Raw genomic sequence first — 25447 nt, 5'->3', positions numbered from 1 at the left:
TTGTGATAAAAGACAAGGATTTGTTGGCTTAAAAATAATAACAAATATTTAATTTCAAGAATAAGAATGAAGTTGAAACATATTTGGTTGAAAAACGGTATAAACATATGACATAACACAAAAATGCACCTGGCATGACAAAGGTCATCAGTCTTTTCCTTTATAGACAACACATGCCTTGAGTCACTGACAGCCTCAGTCGGTCAAAGCAAAAGAAATTCATCAAAAACAGAACTTCAAGATTGATTCAATATTGACACTTCCATTCATAAAGGGGGAAAACAAAGATACAGCAAATCACTCAAGTAGAAAATATGTTTTCACCAAAAATTTGCAAATATATACAGTCAAATGCTGCATGTAACAACAGAATTGTCAAATGGGAGTGGTTTAAAAAAACAACAACTAAGCAATGCAAGGTAAGCGCATGCTCTTATTATGATAGGCAGCATTCTGAGAGCCGGTGAAAGTATATGCCAAAACAATTATCTAAAACTAATATGGTTCTGTGTCCCAAAATGGCACCCACCCGATTCTCTACATTATAGTGCACTATTTTCTCTGGTCAAAAGTAGTGCACTAGATAGGGAATAGGGTGCCATTTGGGATGAAGCCCTGAGTCATCGCCGTTAGCATCATCTACCACAGTGTTTGACATCGTCATTGGGAAGGATCCGGGCGTATTGAGATGTCCAGTCCCTGAGGAACACTTCCTGTAGCTGGACCTGTAAACTCCTCTGGCCCTGTCCCACCACAGAACCGGTCTGGTTCACCACCAGCCCGATACCTGCAGTGTGGGTGAAATAGTTCTCTGACCAGTTGGACGTTCCTGTGATCACACAATACAAGATACAAGTTAGTGTAATGTTATGGCAGGTCCAAAACATTTCTGTGTACAACAGAATGCTACGTGCAATGTAATGTTTATATTGTCAAAAAATAAACAAACAGTAGACTTTTGGTTTTGCAACAGAATCAAATCCATGAAAGCAACGGACATTTTGTCCAACGATTAGTGATTGTGATGTACAGTACCAATATAGACGACTCGGTCGGTCACCATGTACTTGGCATGGTTCACTCTTGAGAATGGGATCTTTTTCTGCTCTGCTGTCGAAGGCACCTCAAACACTTTCTGTAGGACACATCATGGAAATAGGACACGAGTGACAACAACCGAATGCAAAAACTAGAAGAAAAAAAAAAGGTACATTTCCTGAAGAAAATTGTGTGCTTGCTTTAGCTGTCTACAAGTATTTTTTATGGCTTTTAAAACATTTTTAAAAAGGAGAGAAATTAAAACAGCAAACGTACCACATTGATGTTGCATCCCAGGGGAGGTCTGTTGAGGACGGTCAGGGACTGTAGAAAGAGGAACATGGAGCCTGGAGAGTGTGACCAGCAGCTCACTAGTAGGTTGACCTCTACCCCTCTAGTACACGCTGCTGCCCGTATGGCTGAGTCAATCGCAGGCCAGAACCTAATACAGAAATGGACCTGATTGGTTAGACGTTTAAAACATATGCACAACATACATCCAATAAAACGTCTTCATGAATAAAATCGGATACAAAGTTAGAGAATGATTTAAGGAGTGAATCTTAACTTCCACTTAAGTTTCATTTTCACTCCGGCACTGAAGTCAATGGGAGAAGTGAAACAATTCTACTCAAGTGGAAGTTAGGATTCAGCCGAGTACGGACAGTCACCTGAGTGGCTCAGTGAACTGGGACAGGGGAAGATAGTCCATGACTGAGATGTGGACATATTTCTGGGCGTCTGCGATGACAGAGAGGATGGTGGATAGATCGTCGGAACGTCCATAAGCTGATATCTGGGGTGGAGCGCTCTGAAACAATAGGACAGTTAGTTAAAACAAACATTCAGTAGCATTATGCAAAATATGAGTGGAAAGGGTTATTTAGACAAAGACGGCATCTCAAAGAACACCATTTTTTTTACCCATAGTGCTCTGTTCAAAAGTAGTGCACTATGTAGGGAATAGGGCTCTGTTCAAAAGTAGAGCACTATGTAGGGAATAGGGCTCTGTTCAAAAGTAGTGCACTATGTAGGGAATAGGGCTCTGTTCAAAAGTAGTGCACTATGTAGGGATACACGTTGCCATTTGGAACGCAGAAAAAAAACGACAAGATCCAACTCACAGAGAGATATACTCGTGCAGGGACTCCATTGAGTTTGAGATTTAAGGGGTGCTTGGAGCTAGAGAGGGCAGAGTATCGGGCAGGCCAGAAGGGGGGTAGGGAGCCATTTTTCTGAGCACCAATGTTCCAGTACACCCCGAAAATCCTTGACGCATCCTGTGCCAGGCAGCTGCAGTCCTCCATTGAAACTCCCACCTCCTTCACCTGAGGTGATCAATCAATCGTGAAATCAATCAATCATCGATCAATGCATTGATATATAATGAGACATTAATTGGTTAAAAAATAAATTAAATAAAAATGTCTGTTTCATCAGTTTCCCTGTTCAACAGTTCAATGTTTTCTAGTAAAAAAATCAAAATAAATGAACTAGAGAGGACGGTATTTTATATCAGTACTTTAGGAAATACCTGTGTGAGGGACCGCCAGTCCATGTTGGCACTGCCCAGGTAGAGGTGTTTCTGATCCACGACCCACAGCTTGGTGTGGACGATACCTCCCGTCACTGACTGGAGATCCACCTCCCGTACCTCTGCACCTGGACACAAAAACCAAGCAGGAGGTTAGACAGTCAACAAAGGTAGGATAGACAACCACATATCAGTCAACTAAGGTAGGATAGACAACCACATATCAGTCAACTAAGGTAGGATAGACAACCACATCAGTCAGGGGTGGGATAGACAACCACATATCAGTCAACTAAGGTAGGATAGACAACCACATCAGTCCAGGTGGGATAGACAACCACATATCAGTCAACTAAGGTAGGATAGACAACCACATATCAGTCAACTAAGGTAGGATAGACAACCACATATCAGTCAACTAAGGTAGGATAGACAACCACATATCAGTCAACTAAGGTAGGATAGACAACCACATCAGTCAGGGGTGGGATAGACAACCACATATCAGTCAACTAAGGTAGGATAGACAACCACATCAGTCCAGGTGGGATAGACAACCACATATCAGTCAACTAAGGTAGGATAGACAACCACATATCAGTCAACTAAGGTAGGATAGACAACCACATATCAGTCAACTAAGGTAGGATAGACAACCACATCAGTCAGGGGTGGGATAGACAACCACATATCAGTCAACTAAGGTAGGATAGACAACCACATCAGTCCAGGTGGGATAGACAACCACATATCAGTCAACTAAGGTAGGATAGACAACCACATATCAGTCAACTAAGGTAGGATAGACAACCACATATCAGTCAACTAAGGTAGGATAGACAACCACATATCAGTCAACTAAGGTAGGATAGACAACCACATATCAGTCAACTAAGGTAGGATAGACAACCACATATCAGTCAACTAAGGTAGGATAGACAACCACATATCAGTCAACTAAGGTAGGATAGACAACCACATATCAGTCAACTAAAGGTAGGATAGACAACCACATATCAGTCAACTAAAGGTAGGATAGACAACCACATATCAGTCAACTAAGGTAGGATAGACAACCACATCAGTCCAGGTAGGATAGACAACCACATATCAGTCAACTAAGGTAGGATAGACAACCACATATCAGTCAACTAAGGTAGGATAGACAACCACATCAGTCCAGGTAGGATAGACAACCACATCAGTCCAGGTAGGATAGACAACCACATATCAGTCAACTAAGGTAGGATAGACAACCACATATCAGTCAACTAAGGTAGGATAGACAACCACATCAGTCCAGGTAGGATAGACAACCACATCAGTCCAGGTAGGATAGACAACCACATATCAGTCAACTAAGGTAGGATAGACAACCACATATCAGTCAACTAAAGGTAGGATAGACAACCACATATCACAGTCAACTAAGGTAGGATAGACAACCACATCAGTCCAGGTGGGATAGACAACCACATATCAGTCAACTAAGGTAGGACAGACAACCACATATCAGTCAACTAAGGTAGGACAGACAACCACATATCAGTCAACTAAGGTAGGACAGACAACCACATATCAGTCAACTAAGGTAGGACAGACAACCACATATCAGTCAACTAAGGTAGGATAGACAACCACATATCAGTCAACTAAGGTAGGATAGACAACCACATATCAGTCAACTAAGGTAGGATAGACAACCACATATCAGTCAACTAAGGTAGGATAGACAACCACATCAGTCCAGGTAGGATAGACAACCACATATCAGTCAACTAAGGTAGGATAGACAACCACATCAGTCCAGGTGGGATAGACAACCACATATCAGTCAACTAAGGTAGGATAGACAACCACATATCAGTCAACTAAGGTAGGATAGACAACCACATATCAGTCAACTAAGGTAGGATAGACAACCACATCAGTCCAGGTAGGATAGACAACCACATATCAGTCAACTAAGGTAGGATAGACAACCACATATCAGTCAACTAAGGTAGGATAGACAACCACATCAGTCCAGGTAGGATAGACAACCACATATCAGTCAACTAAAGGTAGGATAGACAACCACATCAGTCCAGGTGGGATAGACAACCACATATCAGTCAACTAAGGTAGGATAGACAACCACATATCAGTCAACTAAGGTAGGATAGACAACCACATATCAGTCAACTAAGGTAGGATAGACAACCACATCAGTCCAGGTGGGATAGACAACCACATATCAGTCAACTAAGGTAGAATAGACAACCACATATCAGTCAACTAAAGGTAGGATAGACAACCACATATCAGTCAACTAAAGGTAGGATAGACAACCACATATCAGTCAACTAAAGGTAGGATAGACAACCACATCAGTCCATTTGCCAGTCATTTACAGAATACATGCATAACCTGAAGAACAAAAAGCAGGGCCAGATGTGGTGACAGATGTGGTGACAGCTGTGGTGACAGATGTGGTGACAGATGTGGTGACAGATGTGGTGACAGATGTGGTGACAGATGTGGTGACAGATGTGGTGACAGATGTGGTGACAGATGTGGTGACAGATGTGGTGACAGATGTGGTGACAGATGTGGTGACAGATGTGCAAGTAGCTGCATGTACCCGTTCTGGCTAAATCAGCCGTGTCTCGATTATCATTCTGAGGACCATTAACAGCAATCTGAAGTTTCACTCCTTTTGCTTCCAGTTCCATCAGCTGCTTGAAGACCTGTTTACCCTGTAACAAAAACACATACAGGTCAAAGTGACAACACATTAAATAAAATACACACACACACACACACACACACACACACACACACACACACACACACACACACACACACACACACACACACACACACACACACACACACACACACACACACACACACCAAAATAGAACTGATCAATGTACAAAAGAAGTCAACGGTACAGCTATCCTAAACATCCACCAGTACACTTGGAATTGGGGAAGTCATTTGAGATGTTATGATGATTGTGTGATTCATTTGTATATTATCACCAACACACAAAATAGATTAAAATGTTTTCCTTTAAATTTATATATATATTGTTTTATTAAATGGTAAACCCCCAAAACATGTTAAAAATACAAATCAACCTTTTTCTCCTCCTACCTGTACAGCACTAGGCTCTATGAGTCTCAGGGCAGTATTCTCCTACCTGTACAGCACTAGGCTCTATGAGTCTCAGGGCAGTATTCTCCTACCTGTACAGCACTAGGCTCTATGAGTCTCAGGGCAGAATTCTCCTACCTGTACAGCACTAGGCTCTATGAGTCTCAGGGCAGTATTCTCCTACCTGTACAGCACTAGGCTCTGAGTCTCAGGGCAGTATTCTCCTACCTGTACAGCACTAGGCTCTATGAGTCTCAGGGCAGTATTCTCCTACCTGTACAGCACTAGGCTCTATGAGTCTCAGGGCAGTATTCTCCTACCTGTACAGCACTAGGCTCTGAGTCTCAGGGCAGTATTCTCCTACCTGTACAGCACTAGGCTCTGAGTCTCAGGGCAGTATTCTCCTACCTGTACAGCACTAGGCTCTGTGAGTCTCAGGGCAGTATTCTCCTACCTGTACAGCACTAGGCTCTATGAGTCTCAGGGCAGTATTCTCCTACCTGTACAGCACTAGGCTCTATGAGTCTCAGGGCAGTATTCTCCTACCTGTACAGCACTAGGCTCTATGAATCTCAGGGCAGTATTCTCCTACCTGTACAGCACTAGGCTCTGTGAGTCTCAGGGCAGTATTGTCCTACCTGTACAGCACTAGGCTCTGTGAGTCTCAGGGCAGTATTCTTCTACCTGTGCAGCACTAGGCTCTATGAGTCTCAGGGCAGTATTCTCCTACCTGTGCAGCACTAGGCTCTATGAGTCTCAGGGCAGTATTCTCCTACCTGTGCAGCACTAGGCTCTATGAGTCTCAGGGCAGTATTCTCCTACCTGTGCAGCACTAGGCTCTGAGTCTCAGGGCAGTATTCTCCTACCTGTACAGCACTAGGCTCTGTGAGTCTCAGGGCAGTATTCTCCTACCTGTGCAGCACTAGGCTCTATGAGTCTCAGGGCAGTATTCTCCTACCTGTACAGCACTAGGCTCTGTGAGTCTCAGGGCAGTATTCTCCTACCTGTGCAGCACTAGGCTCTGTGAGTCTCAGGGCAGTATTCTCCTACCTGTACAGCACTAGGCTCTATGAGTCTCAGGGCAGTATTCTCCTACCTGTGCAGCACTAGGCTCTGAGTCTCAGGGCAGTATTCTCCTACCTGTGCAGCACTAGGCTCTGTGAATCCCAGGTCAGTGTCTCGGAGGGTAAAGTAGAAGGCAGCTATGTCCACAGAGCTGTTGGCCCTGGTCAGTAGGTTCGTCCATGTATCAGAAATGCTTGGCAGGGACGAGGAATCCAGTGGGTAGAAGAGGCCTTCAGGGATGCTTTCCACCAGGCTCACACTGATTAGAGAAGAGCAATTCAATTCTATTAGGGCTACAGCGGCGCTCCAGACACATGTCAATTCTATTAGGGCTACACACTATAGCCATGTTATTATCTACTTCCTGTCTATAGCCATGTTATTATCTACTTCCTGTCTATAGCCATGTTATTATCTACTTCCGGTCTATAGCCAATGTTATTATCTACTTCCTGTCTATAGCCATGTTATTATCTACTTCCGGTCTATAGCCATGTTATTATCTACTTCCTGTCTATAGCCATGTTATTATCTACTTCCTGTCTATAGCCATGTTATTATCTACTTCCTGTCTATAGCCATGTTACTATCTACTTCCTGTCTATAGCCATGTTATTATCTACTTCCGGTCTATAGCCATGTTATTATCTACTTCCGGTCTATAGCCATGTTATTATCTACTTCCTGTCTATAGCCATGTTACTATCTACTTCCTGTCTATAGCCATGTTATTATCTACTTCCTGTCTATAGCCATGTTATTATCTACTTCCTGTCTATAGCCATGTTATTATCTACTTCCTGTCTATAGCCATGTTATTATCTACTTCCTGTCTATAGCCATGTTATTTTTCCTCTTTATTCAGTGTCACTATTTCTATAAAAAAATTTTTTTATCTTTAACTCTGCCTGGTTGGATAACGACCGGTCAGTTAGCATTTCACTGCGGTGTTCACCTTGTTGTCAATTAAGCATATGACAAATAAAATGTGATTGGTTGATAGAACAAACAGGCAGAGACATTAAATAACACATTGAACAACAAAGTTTATTGTTTACCTTGTCAGCTCGGGGGATTCGATCTTGCAACCTTTCGGTTACTAGTCCAACGCTCTGGGCTAGTGGTTAGAGGTTGCAAGATCGAATCCTCCGAGCTGACAAGGTAAAAATCTGTTGTTCTGCCCCCTGAACAAGGCAGTTAACCCACTGTTCCCCGGTAGGCCGTCATTGTAAATAATAATTTGTTCTTAACTGACTTGCCTAGGTAAATAACAGTAAAATTACATAAAAAAAAAAAAAAAACTGGACTGGAGATATTGGATGTGCTCCATTTCCACAAAATACCAAAAGTGTTTGAGATGCCTTCAACAGCAGAGCAGAAAAATATCCCTTTATCAAGAGTGAACCACTTAAAAAAAAAGTTGAATTTAACGAGGCAAGGCAGTTAAGAACAAATTCTTATTTACAAATGACGGCCTACACCGGCTAAACCCGGACGATGCTGGGCCAGTGTAGTGTGCCGCCCTATGAGACTCCTAATCACGGCCGGATGTGATACAGCCTGGATTCGAATCAGCGACTGTTGCGACGCCTCTTGAACTCAGACGCAGTGCTTTAGACCGCTGAGCCACTCGGGAGTCCCAATGCCAAGTACACTGTCTTCTATATTGGCCCTGGACATTACAAGTCACTGGACTTGGTTCACACGAGTCCAGTGACACCTTCAACTTCAACTGTGCAAGACTGTTAAGACATTATGACATGAGAAAGCTGTGACCTGCTAGCCTGGTCCCAGATCAGTTTATACTGTATAGTCAAAATGACCATTGGAGTTAGCTGTACAGCACAAAGGGAAAATGAAGCAGGCTATTGACTATTCATGTGTTGGGTGAACACAGTAATCTCCAACTGCAGACGTTGGGCAGGTGGTGACGCAGACAGGTTCTGCGGTGGGAGAGGGCCAGAGGAGATAACAGACCCAGCTACAGATAGTCTTATTAAAGAGAAACTGAACACACCGATTGGCTCGTGTTTTTTCTGTTGCTAATTAGAAAAGCTGTTTCCTGACCGTTTCTGCTTTTGGTTAATTATTGTCCTCCATGAGACACTGTAGGGAATCAATTTCACTTCCTATAAAATCCCCAGAATGAATCTAAGATCATTTAAAAAAAAAAATTGCTTCCAGATATCTTGAGTTAACATTTTTTTTTTGTAGAATATGTTTTTGTTGTTGAGCAATTTTACATCCAACTAAAAGGTGTTTGGTGCTGTATTTCTCAAATAAAAAAAACAAAAACACACGTGCCGTGGTGTTTTACGTCGACAGTCAGAGCTGCTGGACATGTCTGTCCTACCGTCTACGCTACTGGATAGAAAGCAATCACCACAGTTGTTTACCCTGTTAACTTCATGTATCCCTATATTTATGTTATTACCGCGGGGGCTATCACTCTGTTATTACCGGGGGCTATCGCTCTGTTATTACCGGGGGCTATCGCTCTGTTATTACCGGGGGGCTATCGCTCTGTTATTACCGGGGGCTATCGCTCTGTTATTACCGGGGGCTATCGCTCTGTTATTGCCGGGGGGGCTATCGCTCTGTTATTACCGGGGGCTATCGCTCTGTTATTACCGGGGGCTATCGCTCTGTTATTACCGGGGGCTATCGCTCTGTTATTACCGGGGGCTATCGCTCTGTTATTACCGGGGGGCTATCGCTCTGTTATTACCGGGGGCTATCGCTCTGTTATTACCGGGGGCTATCGCTCTGTTATTGCCGGGGGGCTATCGCTCTGTTATTGCCGGGGGCTATCGCTCTGTTATTACCGGGGGCTATCGCTCTGTTATTGCCGGGGGCTATCGCTCTGTTATTGCCGGGGGCTATCGCTCTGTTATTACCGGGGGCTATCGCTCTGTTATTACCGGGGCTATCGCTCTGTTATTACCGGGGGCTATCGCTCTGTTATTGCCGGGGCTATCGCTCTGTTATTACCGGGGGCTATCGCTCTGTTATTACCGGGGGCTATCGCTGGGCTGTTATTGCCGGGGCTATCGCGCTGTTATTGCCGTTACTGCCGGGGGCTATCGCTCTGTTATTGCCGGGGCTATCGCTCTGTTATTGCCGGGGCTATCGCTCTGTTATTACCGGGGGCTATCGCTCTGTTATTACCGGGGCTATCGCTCTGTTATTGCCGGGGGCTATCGCTCTGTTATTGCCGGGGCTATCGCTCTGTTATTACCGGGGCTATCGCTCTGTTATTACCGGGGGCTATCGCTCTGTTATTACCGGGGCTATCGCTCTGTTATTGCCGGGGCTATCGCTCTGTTATTGCCGGGGCTATCGCTCTGTTATTGCCGGGGCTATCGCTCTGTTATTGCCGGGGGCTATCGCTCTGTTATTACCGGGGGCTATCGCTCTGTTATTACCGGGGGCTATCGCTCTGTTATTACCGGGGCTATCGCTCTGTTATTACCGGGGCTGTAGCTCTGTTATTACCGGGGCTATCGCTCTGTTATTACCGGGGCTATCGCTCTGTTATTACCGGGGGGCTATCGCTCTGTTATTACCGGGGCTATCGCTCTGTTATTACCGGGGGCTGTCGCTCTGTTATTGCCGGGGGCTATCGCTCCGTTATTGCCGGGGGCTATCACTCTTATTGCCGGGGGCTATCACTCTTATTGCCGGGGCTATCGCTCTGTTACTGCCGGGGGGCTATCACTCTGTTACTGCCGGGGGCTATCACTCTGTTACTGCCGGGGGCTATCACTCTGTTACTGCCGGGGGCTATCGCTCTGTTATTACCGGGGGCTGTCGCTCTGTTATTGCCGGGGGGCTATCGCTCCGTTATTGCCGGGGGCTATCACTCTTATTGCCGGGGCTATCACTCTGTTACTGCCGGGGGCTATCACTCTTATTGCCGGGGCTATCGCTCTGTTACTGCCGGGGCTATCACTCTGTTACTGCCGGGGGCTATCACTCTGTTACTGCCGGGGGGGCTATCGCTCTTATTGCCGGGGGGCTATCGCTCTTATTGCCGGGGGGCTATCACTCTTATTGCCGGGGGGCTATCGCTCTTATTGCCGGGGGGCTATCACTCTGTTATTGCCAGGGGGCTATCGCTCTGTTATTAGTACGCCTGCGCAGCAGACTCGTTGTTGATGAACCTGGCCTGAGTGCTAATGGAGTTTAGTAAACGTTGGTAAACTGGAACCTTGTCGTTGTGTCATTACGAGTTTAACACACCCCACGTTAGTGGGCAAGTGGACATCGTCAAATCAAAACCAAACCTTCATTTACCCGTTGTGACACACAGATGTTACGAGCTCCGTTTTAGACGAGATTGACATACTGACCAAAATGATCCTTTTACACGTTGTAGTCAATTGTAACAACTAGAATAGCTGCTTCTGGCTCATATCAATGCCATTACAGGTCTTTCTCAAAGGGATTTGTTGCTTTTTAAAAGCAGTCGCTCTTTAAGAGATTAGACATCTCTATGACGATGTCAATGTGGTAGATGATGCCAACGGTAACAAACCCATGGCTGTGTCCCAAAACGCCACCCTATTCCCTAGAATGTGCTCTGCTTCTTACCAGAACCACCCATAGGGTACATCCCAAATTACCCCAAATGGTCCAAAGCAGTGCACTAAATATTTCCCCCCCAAAAAATCTAGAGCCGTCCCAACATCCACCAAAAGCTGTGAAACAATTAATTACTTATAAATTACATATACAAACATGTGAATAGATTTAGTGAAGGGTCAAATAAAATATGTTACAATTTATCTTGTTGTCACACTTCTTTTCTTACCGACAATCTGAGTTACAAGGCTCGTGTGGCACCCACAGTCCCTCCAGCCAGTGCAGCTCCAACTGTCCCATCAACTGTGACACCGACAGAGGCATCCCATAGTGCCACACGTGTTGACCGAATCCTCCAATCACAAGCAGAGTGGAGGGGAAAAGGCAGAATAGTGCAAAGCTCCAGCACCATGATGTCTACAAATTTAAGAGTGAGATTTAAAACATGAGAAAGAGAACAGATCATGTGAACTATTACAAGAAGGGATTGTCTGTAGGTCATTAAGGTCAGGCTGCTAAGACGTTTCTGTCATTAAGGTCAGGCTGCTAAGACGTTTCTGTCATTAAGGTCAGGCTGCTAAGACGTTTCTGTCTTTAAGGTCAGGCTGCTAAGACGTTTCTGTCATTAAGGTCAGGCTGCTAAGACGTTTCTGTCATTAAGGTCAGGCTGCTAAGACGTTTCTGTCATTAAGGTCAGGCTGCTAAGACGTTTCTGTCATTAAGGTCAGGCTGCTAAGACGTTTCTGTCATTAAGGTCAGGCTGCTAAGACGTTTCTGTCATTAAGGTCAGGCTGCTAAGACGTTTGTACGTCATTAAGGTCAGGCTGCTAAGACGTTTGTACGTCATTAAGATCAGGCTGCTAAGACGTTTGTACGTCATTAAGATCAGGCTGCTAAGACGTTTGTACGTCATTAAGATCAGGCTGCTAAGACGTTTCTGTCATTAAGATAATGACTATCTTATGTTGGGACAATCTCCATGGGGTCATTGTGTCTGCGACTCTGTGCATAGCCTACAATCAAAACAAAACAAGACAAAGGAAATGTACAAGTGCAGATAAAATCAATACAATACAGCTGATGCTTATGGTGTGGCATACCAAGATGGGTAATATCAAGAGAAAGAACTGGTATCTAGACACCTCACCTTGTTTGACTGACTGGGTTTAGCTGTTCTCCGAGGCACTGCTCTGTTAGAGGGGACTGCGGTATCAGCGACGGTTGTATCCTCTAGGGTTTTTGACCATTTCCCAGAAGCCTTCTCCTTGTTGGCAGACTTGTCTTGATTCTCACGAACAACTGATTCACTGAAGCTCTCAGTCTCAACACTGAGCTTCTCAAGCTCCTTCTCCTCCAGCAATGGGGAGGAGTCCAACCCATCTCCATCCTCTTCTAACAGAAACTCAATCTCCATGGCTTCAGCCTGACAGGGAGTTTCCTCGTAGGCTGTTTCTACATCATCATCATCATCATCATCATCATCATCATCAGGCTGATTCAGATCGGTCTCATCTTCCTCACCTTCATCCGTCTCTAGGGATTCCTTTTCGGCATGACCAGAAGGGACGTCGCCGCCATCCATTCTAACGTCAGCCTCAAACTCTTCCTCCGTCGCCTTCTGTGCAGCTCCAGTGGTATGAAGTGGTTCTCCCGGGTCATCGTAGTCCCCTGCTTCAGCCCTGAGGGCCGGTCTGGGGGTTGCTGTCATGGGATGGAGCTGCTCCTGATCCCCCTCGGGTGGAGTAACATCCAGAGAGCTGGGGCTTTGCTCTGAGGAGCTAACAGCATGAGACAGGGTCTGAGGATTGAGTTTGTGTAGACGGACTGTAGGAAGAGGGAGACCTGTTTCTCTAATATTGGGCAGTTTTGATCTTGCCATCTCTCCACTGCTGCTTGTTGAAGCTGCAACGGTTAAAGCTGCCTGGTTAGAAGACTCTTTGCTGGTAATAGATGAGGCAGGTGGATCTGAGCGTTGACTGCTGCTGCTGGTGGTGGTGGGGCGTTTTTTGGCTAATGTTTTGTGAAAAGCAGGAATTCGAGATGCATGTTGTTGTTTCCCAGTTTTTCGCGCGTCTTCTTTTTCTTCATCCTCTTTCTTCTCAGAGTCTTCCTCTTGGTCTAACCGGTTCAACATTACAGTCCAATTCTTAGCTCCCTGTTTTACAAAAAAAAAGAATTTCCCCCCGGGGTCAGGAATGGAGAGAATGTCAGATTTTTTAAATATAAAAAAAAAAAAATGTAAACTGGAAAAAAAAACACAAATCTTAGGTTGCTTGTTGCAAGGTGTGTGTGAATAATTTGAAGAGATCGTAGATAATAAAAAGTGAGAGGGGCGAGCGCAACCTACAAGTCTTTTAATGTCAAATGAATCATTTCACAGTGTCCCATCTACAGTTTCATCAAATGCAAAGTAACAGAAAGGAAATGATCAATACATACGAAAAAGACATTCATGATTTCCTTTCCCGTGAGGAGTAAATCATACGGGACAAGGCCAACGTTTTTTTAAAAGTGTCTCCACTTCCACTTTCTTTAATGCAAACAGTAAGAAACGTTAAATCAAGACACGGTCATCATAGAGCTGTAAAATGGTTTCATTTCCTGTGAGGAGTAGGCTAAATAATACGTGCTTCTACACCTGCATTGCTTGCTGTTTGGGGGTTTTAGGCTGGGTTTGGGGGTTTTAGGCTGGGTTTCTGTACGGCATTTTGAGATATCAGCTGATGTACGAAGGGCTTTATAAATACATTTGATTTGATACAGGGCAATGCCAAGTTGTGTATATGGCAAAAGAAAAAGAAAACAAAACCATTGGTGTACTGTTAAAACCTACCATCACGTCCGGGTGGGAGTCCTCAGACCGCGTCGTGGTGACGTCATCGTCTGACAGGGCGGGAGAATGATCATCATCCATCATAGCTTGGTCCTGAAACTCTTCTGTATCCTAGAACGAGTCACACAATCATGTTCGGTGGTCGATTTTGCACATGACCCTGCTGCAAACTCCTAGTTCCAACGGATACAACCAATGTGTTCTGAGCATTTTGTATAAATGATGCATGTGAAATCCGAGACCACTCCATTTAGTGTGACGTGTTACGTTTTCGTATGGGATGTGTTAATTTGTGGATGTCCTATGGGCCAACTGTCAGACTACGGACTGGATCCAGACAGGGGTCAACATGGACCGTGGGGTCCAGAAAAAGAAATATATGTATTATTTATTTTTTACTAAGCCGGGCTTCGACCACAGTTATCATATAAAGGACACATAAGAATGCGTAGCTTTTAAAAACATGCAAAATGTGTAGAATTGTGGGAAATTTGTTTTTAAAACTCCATATGGACTTTTGCCACCTATGACCGGACCTTCTCTTCTACTTAAGTATCCCTGTTCTATGCTATTGTAGTATATTGTGGATGTCCATCATCCAATTTGTATATGTTACGAGTTGCCAAAACATACAATATATGTTCCCGAATTTGCAAAACGTATGATATGCTACGTATTTGCTAAACGTATTTATTGTGGCTAACGTTAGCTAAGAGGCTAACGCTAACTAAAGTTAGATGGCTTAAATTAGCTCTAGGAGTTACGGGTAGGGAAAGGGCTTTAGCTAACATGCTAAGTAGTTACAAAGTAACAAAAAAAACCAACAAAAAAGTAATGTCAGTTGCTAAAAGTTGCTAATAAAACTTCCAATTGTCTGTGCTGGGATTCGATCCAGCAACCTTTCGGATAGCTCCACTTCCGCGTTATATACACACACCCACCCATCGTCCTTTCGCTTTAACCTCAAATAACCTTCCATCTTTAAACCCTTTAACAAACATAATCATACTAATTTGATGTAGCTTTAGTTTACGATGTTACGTCTAGTCTATGAGACCAGTCTGACAAAACTGAAACTCGGAAAAGGGAAACTATGAGCGAGTTTTCAAACCTGGCGTCTAAGTATAGTGATCCACCTAAACTTTGAATGTATATTCAATGATTTTTTTAATTTTTTTTTTTTTTTTTTAGCTTGGTAGTTAAACTTACCAGGAGTTTTATCGGCAGCCAGCTACAATCAAACCCGCTGAACGCGTTGTACTCTTGTCACTCTCCAGTGCCAACCTGGTTAGCTACGTGGCTATGAACAAGTCGGATGAGGAAGAGAGAGAGGAAGGCGGAAAAGCTAACTCACTCAATTCAACAACAGAAGAAAGAAAAAAAAAAAATATTCACCCACCTCTAAAAACGTGCTGTTATTTTTCCTGAGACGGGTCGACCTTCTGACTTGCATCACAACTCGAACAGATTTCCTGCGAAGCTCCATCTTCAACTTTTGCTAACTTACAGCCTCAGAAAGAGCCAAGTCACGACAGTTAGCCTAGCATGCTAACGTTAATGTTTTCGCGCAAAAAAAAAAAAAACTATTAGAAAGTCAAAAAACAAACTTTTTTTGGTTTGTAAATTAGCAAAAAATAACTAGTTTGTAAACTATCCTACTACGCATTGCATCCACCGGTAACTTATTTTTGTTTAACATTTAGGTGTGTTAGCAAAACTTAAGACACCACAAACACACACAAAACAATAAATTGAAATAACCGCGATTTCCTGTCTTTGATGATGGGTTGGTGGTAACCATCACAACAACACAAAGCATGACATGTTCAGGCATATTGGGGGCAAAGCTGCCCCCTGCTGGTTTAAAATTAAACTGCACCTCACTGAAATGTCCACTAATCACAACGCACCACCAGGGGGCGTCGTCGAGTCAACGACAACAAAAAAAAACCACTGGGTGACGACGACGGCCAAAGACGATTCAGTCAAAGATGGCGTCTCTTCTGCAACCCGACAGGGTTCTCTACCTTGTTCGCGGAGAGAAAAAAATCCGCTCGTCGTTGTCTACACTTTATTTTTGCCGGTATTGCAGTGAATTGCGTTCCTTAGAATGTGTGTCTCACGAGGTATGTTAACATTACCGTGGCTAACTTAGCTATTGTTGTCATAGAGATGTCTAGCTAACGTTAGCGGTTTTTGGAGAATTTGGTCAATTTAGTCCAACCCCCCCCCATACAACACAATAATATAATATATGCCATTTCGCAGACGCTTTTATCCAAAGCGACTTACAGTCATGTGTGCATACATTCTACGTATGGGTGGTCCCGGGAATCGAACCCACTACCCTGGCGTTACAAGCGCCATGCTCTACCAACTGAGCTACAGAAGGACCAAAATATGTATTTGTCATACCGCACGTCAATCAACATTTATTCAACAACCCTGTGGTCTGATTGGCCGTTGTCGTCTTTACTTCCGCCCTACGTTCATAATAGTGTACGTTTATCAAGCTACCTAAGATTAAGGCTAAGCAACATAATCAATACAGTGTTTTATTTTTGGTCGGTGTTCACTTATGAGCTTATTTTTCTCCAATTAACAGTGACACAAAAATTCCCACTGGAAATGCAACTAAAACCTAACAACTGTTTGATAAACCTCCTAGTTAGCTAGTCTGCTGTTAGCTGGCTAATGTTCCCTATTCATCACCACACCCAGACAAGAGTGACCACATATCTTATTTAGGTATCTAGCTAACCATTTTTTGTTGTTGTTATAGCTATCTAGTTATCATCTATTTTGATACGTGCCACGTCAGACAGCTTTGAATCTTAATTTACACAGCCACACAACGGACAGTGACCCCTTGCCCACAGAACCTCACACTTTTATTACTGAAGCTTGGACCAGTATCTGACACATAATTACTATCTGCAGTTATAACTACTAGCTAGCTTCGAGGGGTGGCCATGCACATTCATGTATTTCCACATGGTTGAATGCTGCCTCTGTTTGGTTTCTAGGTGGACTCCCATTACTGTCCGAGCTGCCTGGAGAATATGCCTTCAGCGGAGGCAAAGCTGAAGAAGAACAGGTGGGAAATATTTGCAACTGAGCATCGGCGTAGACCTGCTATATACGGTCTATGGCATAGACCTATTCTTTACTGTGTAGCCATGGACAATATTCACTGCATGACTTCTCACTGCATCCAGACTACATTTCCCAGCTCTCTGTTTTGTTCTAGGAAGAGGATATGCAACCAGCTGAACGAAAACTTCAGGTTAGGCATAGAGGTTAAGGTTTAGCTCAGGGTTATCTATTATTAATGTTTATGTTCTATATTAGGGCTGGGGAATTGCCAGGGACCTCACAATATGATATTATCACGATGCTTATCACGATGCAATACGATATTATCACGATGCAATACGATATTATCACGATATTATCACGATGTAATGGCGTTTCTTACAATTCTCACAATTCCATATGTATGCGATTCGATACTGAGATTTTATTGCGATTCAATCTTCCTAACATATTGCTCACAGTATGTCTGCTGCAGAGGGACATAGAGAGCCAGGAGAAAAATAGTTTTGATCAGTCGTGGAAATTAAAATGTTAAAAACAAATTGTCTCCCTATTATGAAGAAAAAAATGCAGCAGTTTTGGTGCAGGTACAAATATTGTCAAAACTATATGATATATCGTCAAGATTTGTCCCCCATTACTATTCTATGTAACTCGATGGGGTTGAAGGTTACATTAAAGTTAGGTGTAGCCTCGTGGTTAGAGTGTAGGGGCGGCAGGTAGCCTAGTGGTTAGAGTGTAGAGGTGGCAGGTAGCCTAGTGGTTAGAGTGTAGGGGAGACAGGTAGCCTAGTGGTTAGAGTGTAGGGGCGGCAGGTAGCCTAGTGGTTAGAGTGTAGGGGCGGCAGGTAGCCTAGTGGATAGAGTGTAGGGGAGGCAGGTAGCCTAGTGGTTAGAGTGTAGGGGAGACAGGTAGCCTAGTGGTTAGAGTGTAGGGGTGGCAGGTAGTCTAGTGGTTAGAGTGTAGGGGTGGCAGGTAGCCTAGTGGTTAGAGTGTAGGGGTGGCAGGTAGCCTAGTGGTTAGAGTGTAGGGGCGGCAGGTAGCCTAGTGGTTAGGGGCGGCAGGTAGAGTGTAGGGGTGGCAGGTAGCCTAGTGGTTAGAGTGTAGGGGGTGGCAGGTAGCCTAGTGGTTAGAGTGTAGGGGAGGCAGGTAGCCTAGTGGTTAGAGTGTAGGGGTGGCAGGTAGCCTAGTGGTTAGAGTGTAGGGGTGGCAGGTAGCCTAGTGGTTAGAGTGTAGGGGTGGCAGGTAGCCTAGTGGTTAGAGTGTAGGGGTGGCAGGTAGCGTAGTGGTTAGAGTGTAGGGGCGGCAGGTAGCCTAGTGGTTAGAGTGTATTGGCGGCAGGTAGCCTAGTGGTTAGTGTTGGGCCAGTAACCAAAGGGTTGCTGGATCGAATCCCCGAGCTGACAAGGTGAAAATTTGTCCTTCTGCCCCTGAACAAGACAGTTAACCCACTGTTCTCCGGTTGGCTGTCATTGTAAATAAGAATTTGTTCTTTAACTGACTTGCTTCGTTAAATAAAGGAAAGCCATAAAAGCTAGCATTGGGTAGCACACAGTACTGCGATTGTTTACCACGGTTGTTTACCTCGGTTGAAGAACAAAGGTAGTGTTTATAACTAGCTATACCTTCTTCCTCGTTGTGCCCCAGGTGTGCCAACTGCTTCGACTGCCCGTGCTGCATGCACACCCTGTCCACCCGGGCAACCAACATCCCAGCCCCTCTTCCCGACGACCCCAGCAAGACGACCATGAAGAAGGCCTACTACCTGGCCTGTGGCTTCTGTCGCTGGACATCCAGAGATGTGGGCATGGCTGACAAGTCTGTGGGTGAGTGACAGGCCTACCTTACTGTTGATGATGAGAGTCACCTCATGGTATTTTGTTGGGTAATCTTGAACTATTGACTATTTACTTTTTTTAAATATTGGGCCAGTGTTAGGCATGGCCAACGATTCCGTAGCTGGGTGAGTGTGAGAAGTAGCTACAACCAAATCAAATAGCAAACCTTGCTAGTGATCGTAATTACTAAGCTATTGAATGAAGTGCCCCCTGCACGGGTAATGAGGGGGAGATATATGGGACCTACTCGTTAATAGGCTGTGTTAGAATGGTTTCAAATGCTAAACTAACTAATTCATATCTGTATGTATGGAACTTTGTTTGGAGTTGTTACTCTGAATAGAGAGTGGTCCTTCTGTAGCTCAGTTGGTAGAGCATGGCGCTTGTAACGCCAGGGTAGTGGGTTCGATCCCTGGGACCACCCATACGTAGAATGTATGCACACATGACTGTAAGTTGCTTTGGATAAAAGCGTCTGCTAAATGGCATATATTTATTATTATATTATATATTATTATATTATTATATTATTATATTATGTGTCCCTTATCATGTACTTGACTAGTAGCCTATGTGTCTTTTGTGTGATTGACTTGTTAGGTGTTTTATGGAGGACTATTTCATCATATATATTTTTTTTGTGCGTCTTCACTTCAGCCAGTGGAGGATGGCAGGAGCCGGACAACCCTCATACTCAACGGGTATGTTGCCTTCCTATTGGTCGGATCTATTCTCTCTCTCTCTCTCTCTCTCTCTCTCTCTCTCTCTCTCTCTCTCTCTCTCTCTCTCTCTCTCTCTCTCTCTCTCTCTCTCTCTCTCTCTCTCTCTCTCTCTCTCTCTCTCTCTCTCTCTAGCTCTCTCTCTCTCTCTCTCTCTCTCTCTCTCTCTCTCTCTCTCTCTCTCTCTCTCTCTCTCTCTCTCTCTCTCTCTCTCTCTCTCTCTCTCTCTCTGTCTCTCTCCTCTCTCTCTCTCTCTCTCTCTCTCTCTCTCTCTCTCTCTCTCTCTCTCTCTCTCTCTCTCTCTCTCTCTCTCTCTCTCTCTCTCTCTCTCTCTCTCTCTCTCTCTCTCTCTCTCTCTCTCTCTCTCTCTCTCTCTCTCTCAGTTGAGCCCCTTAGGTTGTAGAATGCTGTGACACAGGGAAGTTGTCTATTGTAATTGATTCTGTAATGACAAAAAACGTACCGTGTGATCAATCACAAACAGCACACTCCTGATACAAGCTTCAGGCCTAAATGTTGGCTTTATGACTGTGCTCCTCTACTATTTATTTTCCTGCTGGTAACATACCAGCAAACCATAACTTTCCCCTTTCTGTCAGTATAAAAGCACTGCTGAATATTGGGAGGCAGGGTAGCCTAGTGGTTAGAGCGAGCAAGTTCAAACCCCGAGCTGACAAGGTACAAATCTGTCGTTCTGTCCCTGAACAGGCAGTTAACCCACTGTTCCTAGGCCGTCATTGAAAATAATATTTTTTTTCTGAACTGACTTGCCTGGTTAAATAAAGAAGAGAAAAAAAAGTAGTTGTCAGTCAGACTCGTGCTATATCTAAAGTTATGCTTTATATTTTCTTGATGTGATAAGAACTTGCTGTATACATGGTTCTCTGTGTAGGCCGATGCTTTCCCCTTCTATATGAATAGTTGCACTGCATGGGGCTAGTCTATGACATTCTGACTCATTTTATGTGCAATCTTCCTCTGGATACTCATGGTATTGTTGGGGAGTCTCCCTCTGGATACTCATGGTATTGTTGGGGAGTCTCCCTCTGGATACTCATGGTATTGTTGGGGAGTCTCCCTCTGGATACTCATGGTATTGTTGGGGAGTCTCCCTCTGGATACTCATGGTATTGTTGGGGAGTCTCCCTCTGGATACTCATGGTATTGTTGGGTAGTCTCCCTCTGGATACTCATGGTATTGTTGGGGAGTCTCCCTCTGGATACTCATGGTATTGTTGGGGAGTCTCCCTCTGGATACTCATGGTATTGTTGGGTGAGTCTCCTCTGGATACTCATGGTATTGTTGGAGAGTCTCCCTCTGGATACTCATGGTATTGTTGGGGAGTCTCCCCTGGATACTCATGGTATTGTTGGAGAGTCTCCCTCTGGATACTCATGGTATTGTTGGGGAGTCTCCTCTGGATACTCATGGTATTGTTGGGGAGTCTCCCTCTGGATACTCATGGTATTGTTGGAGAGTCTCCCTCTGGATACTCATGGTATTGTTGGGTAGTCTCCTCTGGATACTCATGGTATTGTTGGGGAGTCTCCCTCTGGATACTCATGGTATTGTTGGGGAGTCTCCCTCTGGATACTCATGGTATTGTTGGGAGTCTCCTCTGGATACTCATGGTATTGTTGGGGAGTCTCCTCTGGATACTCATGGTATTGTTGGGGAGTCTCCTCTGGATACTCATGGTATTGTTGGGGAGTCTCCCTCTGGATACTCATGGTATTGTTGGGGAGTCTCCCTCTGGATACTCATGGTATTGTTGGGGGAGTCTCCCTCTGGATACTCATGGTATTGTTGGGGAGTCTCCCTCTGGATACTCATGGTATTGTTGGGGAGTCTCCCTCTGGATACTCATGGTATTGTTGGGAGTCTCCCTCTGGATACTCATGGTATTGTTGGGGAGTCTCCCTCTGGATACTCATGGTATTGTTGGAGAGTCTCCTCTGGATACTCATGGTATTGTTGGGGAGTCTCCCTCTGGATACTCATGGTATTGTTGGGGAGTCTCCCTCTGGATACTCATGGTATTGTTGGGGAGTCTCCCTCTGGATACTCATGGTATTGTTGGGGAGTCTCCCTCTGGATACTCATGGTATTGTTGGGAGTCTCCCTCTGGATACTCATGGTATTGTTGGAGAGTCTCCCTCTGGATACTCATGGTATTGTTGGGAGTCTCCCTCTGGATACTCATGGTATTGTTGGGGAGTCTCCTCTGGATACTCATGGTATTGTTGGAGAGTCTCCCTCTGGATACTCATGGTATTGTTGGGGAGTCTCCCCTGGATACTCATGGTATTGTTGGGGAGTCTCCCTCTGGATACTCATGGTATTGTTGGGGAGTCTCCTCTGGATACTCATGGTATTGTTGGGAGTCTCCCTCTGGATACTCATGGTATTGTTGGGGAGTCTCCCTCTGGATACTCATGGTATTGTTGGGGAGTCTCCCTCTGGATACTCATGGTATTGTTGGGGAGTCTTCCTCTGGATACTCATGGTATTGTTGGGGAGTCTCCTCTGGATACTCATGGTATGAGGGAGTCTCCCTCTGGATACTCATGGTATTGTTGGGGAGTCTTCCTCTGGATACTCATGGTATTGTTGGGGTCTTCCTCTGGATACTCATGGTATTGTTGGGGAGTCTCCTCTGGATACTCATGGTATTGTTGGGGAGTCTCCCTCTGGATACTCATGGTATTGTTGGGGAGTCTCCCTCTGGATACTCATGGTATTGTTGGGGAGTCTCCCTCTGGATACTCATGGTATTGTTGGGGAGTCTCCCTCTGGATACTCATGGTATTGTTGGGGAGTCTCCTCTGGATACTCATGGTATTGTTGGGGAGTCTCCCTCTGGATACTCATGGTATTGTTGGGGAGTCTTCCTCTGGATACTCATGGTATTGTTGGGAGTCTTCCTCTGGATACTCATGGTATTGTTGGGGAGTCTCCTCTGGATACTCATGGTATTGTTGGGGAGTCTCCTCTGGATACTCATGGTATTGTTGGGGAGTCTCCTCTGGATACTCATGGTATTGTTGGGGAGTCTCCCTCTGGATACTCATGGTATTGTTGGGGAGTCTCCCTCTGGATACTCATGGTATTGTTGGGGAGTCTCCTCTGGATACTCATGGTATTGTTGGGAGTCTCCCTCTGGATACTCATGGTATTGTTGGGGAGTCTCCCTCTGGATACTCATGGTATTGTTGGGGAGTCTCCCTCTGGATACTCATGGTATTGTTGGGGAGTCTCCTCTGGATACTCATGGTATTGTTGGGAGTCTCCTCTGGATACTCATGGTATTGTTGGGGAGTCTCCCTCTGGATACTCATGGTATTGTTGGAGAGTCTCCCTCTGGATACTCATGGTATTGTTGGGGAGTCTCCCTCTGGATACTCATGGTATTGTTGGGGAGTCTCCCTCTGGATACTCATGGTATTGTTGGGGAGTCTCCCTCTGGATACTCATGGTATTGTTGGGGAGTCTCCCTCTGGATACTCATGGTATTGTTGGGGAGTCTCCCTCTGGATACTCATGGTATTGTTGGGGAGTCTCCCTCTGGATACTCATGGTATTGTTGGGGAGTCTCCCTCTGGATACTCATGGTATTGTTGGGGAGTCTCCCTCTGGATACTCATGGTATTGTTGGGTAGTCTCCCTCTGGATACTCATGGTATTGTTGGAGAGTCTCCCTCTGGATACTCATGGTATTGTTGGGGAGTCTCCCTCTGGATACTCATGGTATTGTTGGGAGTCTCCCTCTGATACTCATGGTATTGTTGGGGAGTCTCCCTCTGGATACTCATGGTATTGTTGGAGAGTCTCCCTCTGGATACTCATGGTATTGTTGGAGAGTCTCCCTCTGGATACTCATGGTATTGTTGGGGAGTCTCCTCTGGATACTCATGGTATTGTTGGGGAGTCTCCTCTGGATACTCATGGTATTGTTGGGGAGTCTCCCTCTGGATACTCATGGTATTGTTGGGGAGTCTCCCTCTGGATACTCATGGTATTGTTGGGGAGTCTCCTCTGGATACTCATGGTATTGTTGGGAGTCTCCCTCTGGATACTCATGGTATTGTTGGGGAGTCTCCCTCTGGATACTCTGGTATGGGGAGTCTCCTCTGGATACTCATGGTATTGTTGGGGAGTCTCCTCTGGATACTCATGGTATTGTTGGGAGTCTCCTCTGGATACTCATGGTATTGTTGGGGAGTCTCCCTCTGGATACTCATGGTATTGTTGGGGAGTCTCCCTCTGGATACTCATGGTATTGTTGGGGAGTCTCCCTCTGGATACTCATGGTATTGTTGGGGAGTCTCCTCTGGATACTCATGGTATTGTTGGGGAGTCTCCTCTGGATACTCATGGTATTGTTGGGGAGTCTCCCTCTGGATACTCATGGTATTGTTATCTGTACTCATGGTATTGTTGGGGAGTCTCCTCTGGATACTCATGGTATTGTTGGGGAGTCTCCCTCTGGATACTCATGGTATTGTTGGGGAGTCTCCCTCTGGATACTCATGGTATTGTTGGGGAGTCTCCCTCTGGATACTCATGGTATTGTTGGGAGTCTCCTCTGGATACTCATGGTATTGTTGGGGAGTCTCCCTCTGGATACTCATGGTATTGTTGGGGAGTCTCCCTCTGGATACTCATGGTATTGTTGGGGAGTCTCCCTCTGGATACTCATGGTATTGTTGGGGAGTCTCCTCTGGATACTCATGGTATTGTTGGGGAGTCTCCCTCTGGATACTCATGGTATTGTTGGGGAGTCTCCTCTGGATACTCATGGTATTGTTGGGGAGTCTCCTCTGGATACTCATGGTATTGTTGGGGAGTCTCCTCTGGATACTCATGGTATTGTTGGGAGTCTCCCTCTGGATACTCATGGTATTGTTGGGGAGTCTCCCTCTGGATACTCATGGTATTGTTGGGGAGTCTCCCTCTGGATACTCATGGTATTGTTGAGTCTCCCCTGATCATGGTATTGTTGGGGAGTCTCCCTCTGGATACTCATGGTATTGTTGGGGAGTCTCCTCTGGATACTCATGGTATTGTTGGGAGTCTCCCTCTGGATACTCATGGTATTGTTGGGGAGTCTCCCTCTGGATACTCATGGTATTGTTGGGGAGTCTCCTCTGGATACTCATGGTATTGTTGGGAGTCTCCCTCTGGATACTCATGGTATTGTTGGGGAGTCTCCTCTGGATACTCATGGTATTGTTGGGAGTCTCCTCTGGATACTCATGGTATTGTTGGGGAGTCTCCTCTGGATACTCATGGTATTGTTGGGGAGTCTCCCTCTGGATACTCATGGTATTGTTGGGGAGTCTCCCTCTGGATACTCATGGTATTGTTGGGGAGTCTCCTCTGGATACTCATGGTATTGTTGGGGAGTCTCCTCTGGATACTCATGGTATTGTTGGGGAGTCTCCTCTGGATACTCATGGTATTGTTGGGGAGTCTCCTCTGGATACTCATGGTATTGTTGGGAGTCTCCCTCTGGATACTCATGGTATTGTTGGGGAGTCTCCTCTGGATACTCATGGTATTGTTGGGGAGTCTACTCATGGTATTGTTGGAGAGTCT

The 25447-nt window shown here is 45.0% G+C and overlaps 1 protein-coding gene and 1 pseudogene across 2 annotated transcripts; one reads left to right on the top strand and one right to left on the bottom strand.

Annotated features, from left to right (window-relative positions):
* Nucleotides 1-28: 28 nt before the first annotated feature.
* On the bottom strand, nt 29-15817 carry pld7 (phospholipase D family, member 7). Of its 2 annotated transcripts, XM_052487369.1 has the most exons (13): nt 15595-15735; nt 15405-15495; nt 14196-14306; nt 12510-13517; nt 11592-11779; nt 6854-7037; nt 5196-5310; nt 2573-2700; nt 2163-2366; nt 1710-1849; nt 1315-1480; nt 1036-1135; nt 29-829 (listed from the first exon to the last, which is right to left on the bottom strand). In XM_052487369.1, exons 3-13 carry the CDS (start codon nt 14277-14279, stop codon nt 636-638), a joined length of 2511 nt encoding a protein of 836 aa, XP_052343329.1. In that variant the 5' UTR covers nt 14280-14306; nt 15405-15495; nt 15595-15735; the 3' UTR covers nt 29-635. The 2 variants fall into 2 exon arrangements, with proteins under 2 accessions (XP_052343329.1, XP_052343328.1); XM_052487368.1 differs by lacking the exon at nt 15405-15495 and having other exon boundaries at nt 15595-15817.
* A 233-nt stretch (nt 15818-16050) lies between these two features.
* Nucleotides 16051-25447, top strand: part of LOC118379483 (dynactin subunit 4-like) — a 43523-nt pseudogene continuing 34126 nt past the window's right edge.

This window comes from Oncorhynchus keta, chromosome 30, assembly GCF_023373465.1.
Source record: "Oncorhynchus keta strain PuntledgeMale-10-30-2019 chromosome 30, Oket_V2, whole genome shotgun sequence".
Lineage (NCBI taxonomy): Eukaryota > Metazoa > Chordata > Actinopteri > Salmoniformes > Salmonidae > Oncorhynchus > Oncorhynchus keta.
This window is presented reverse-complemented; position numbering and strand designations above follow the sequence as displayed.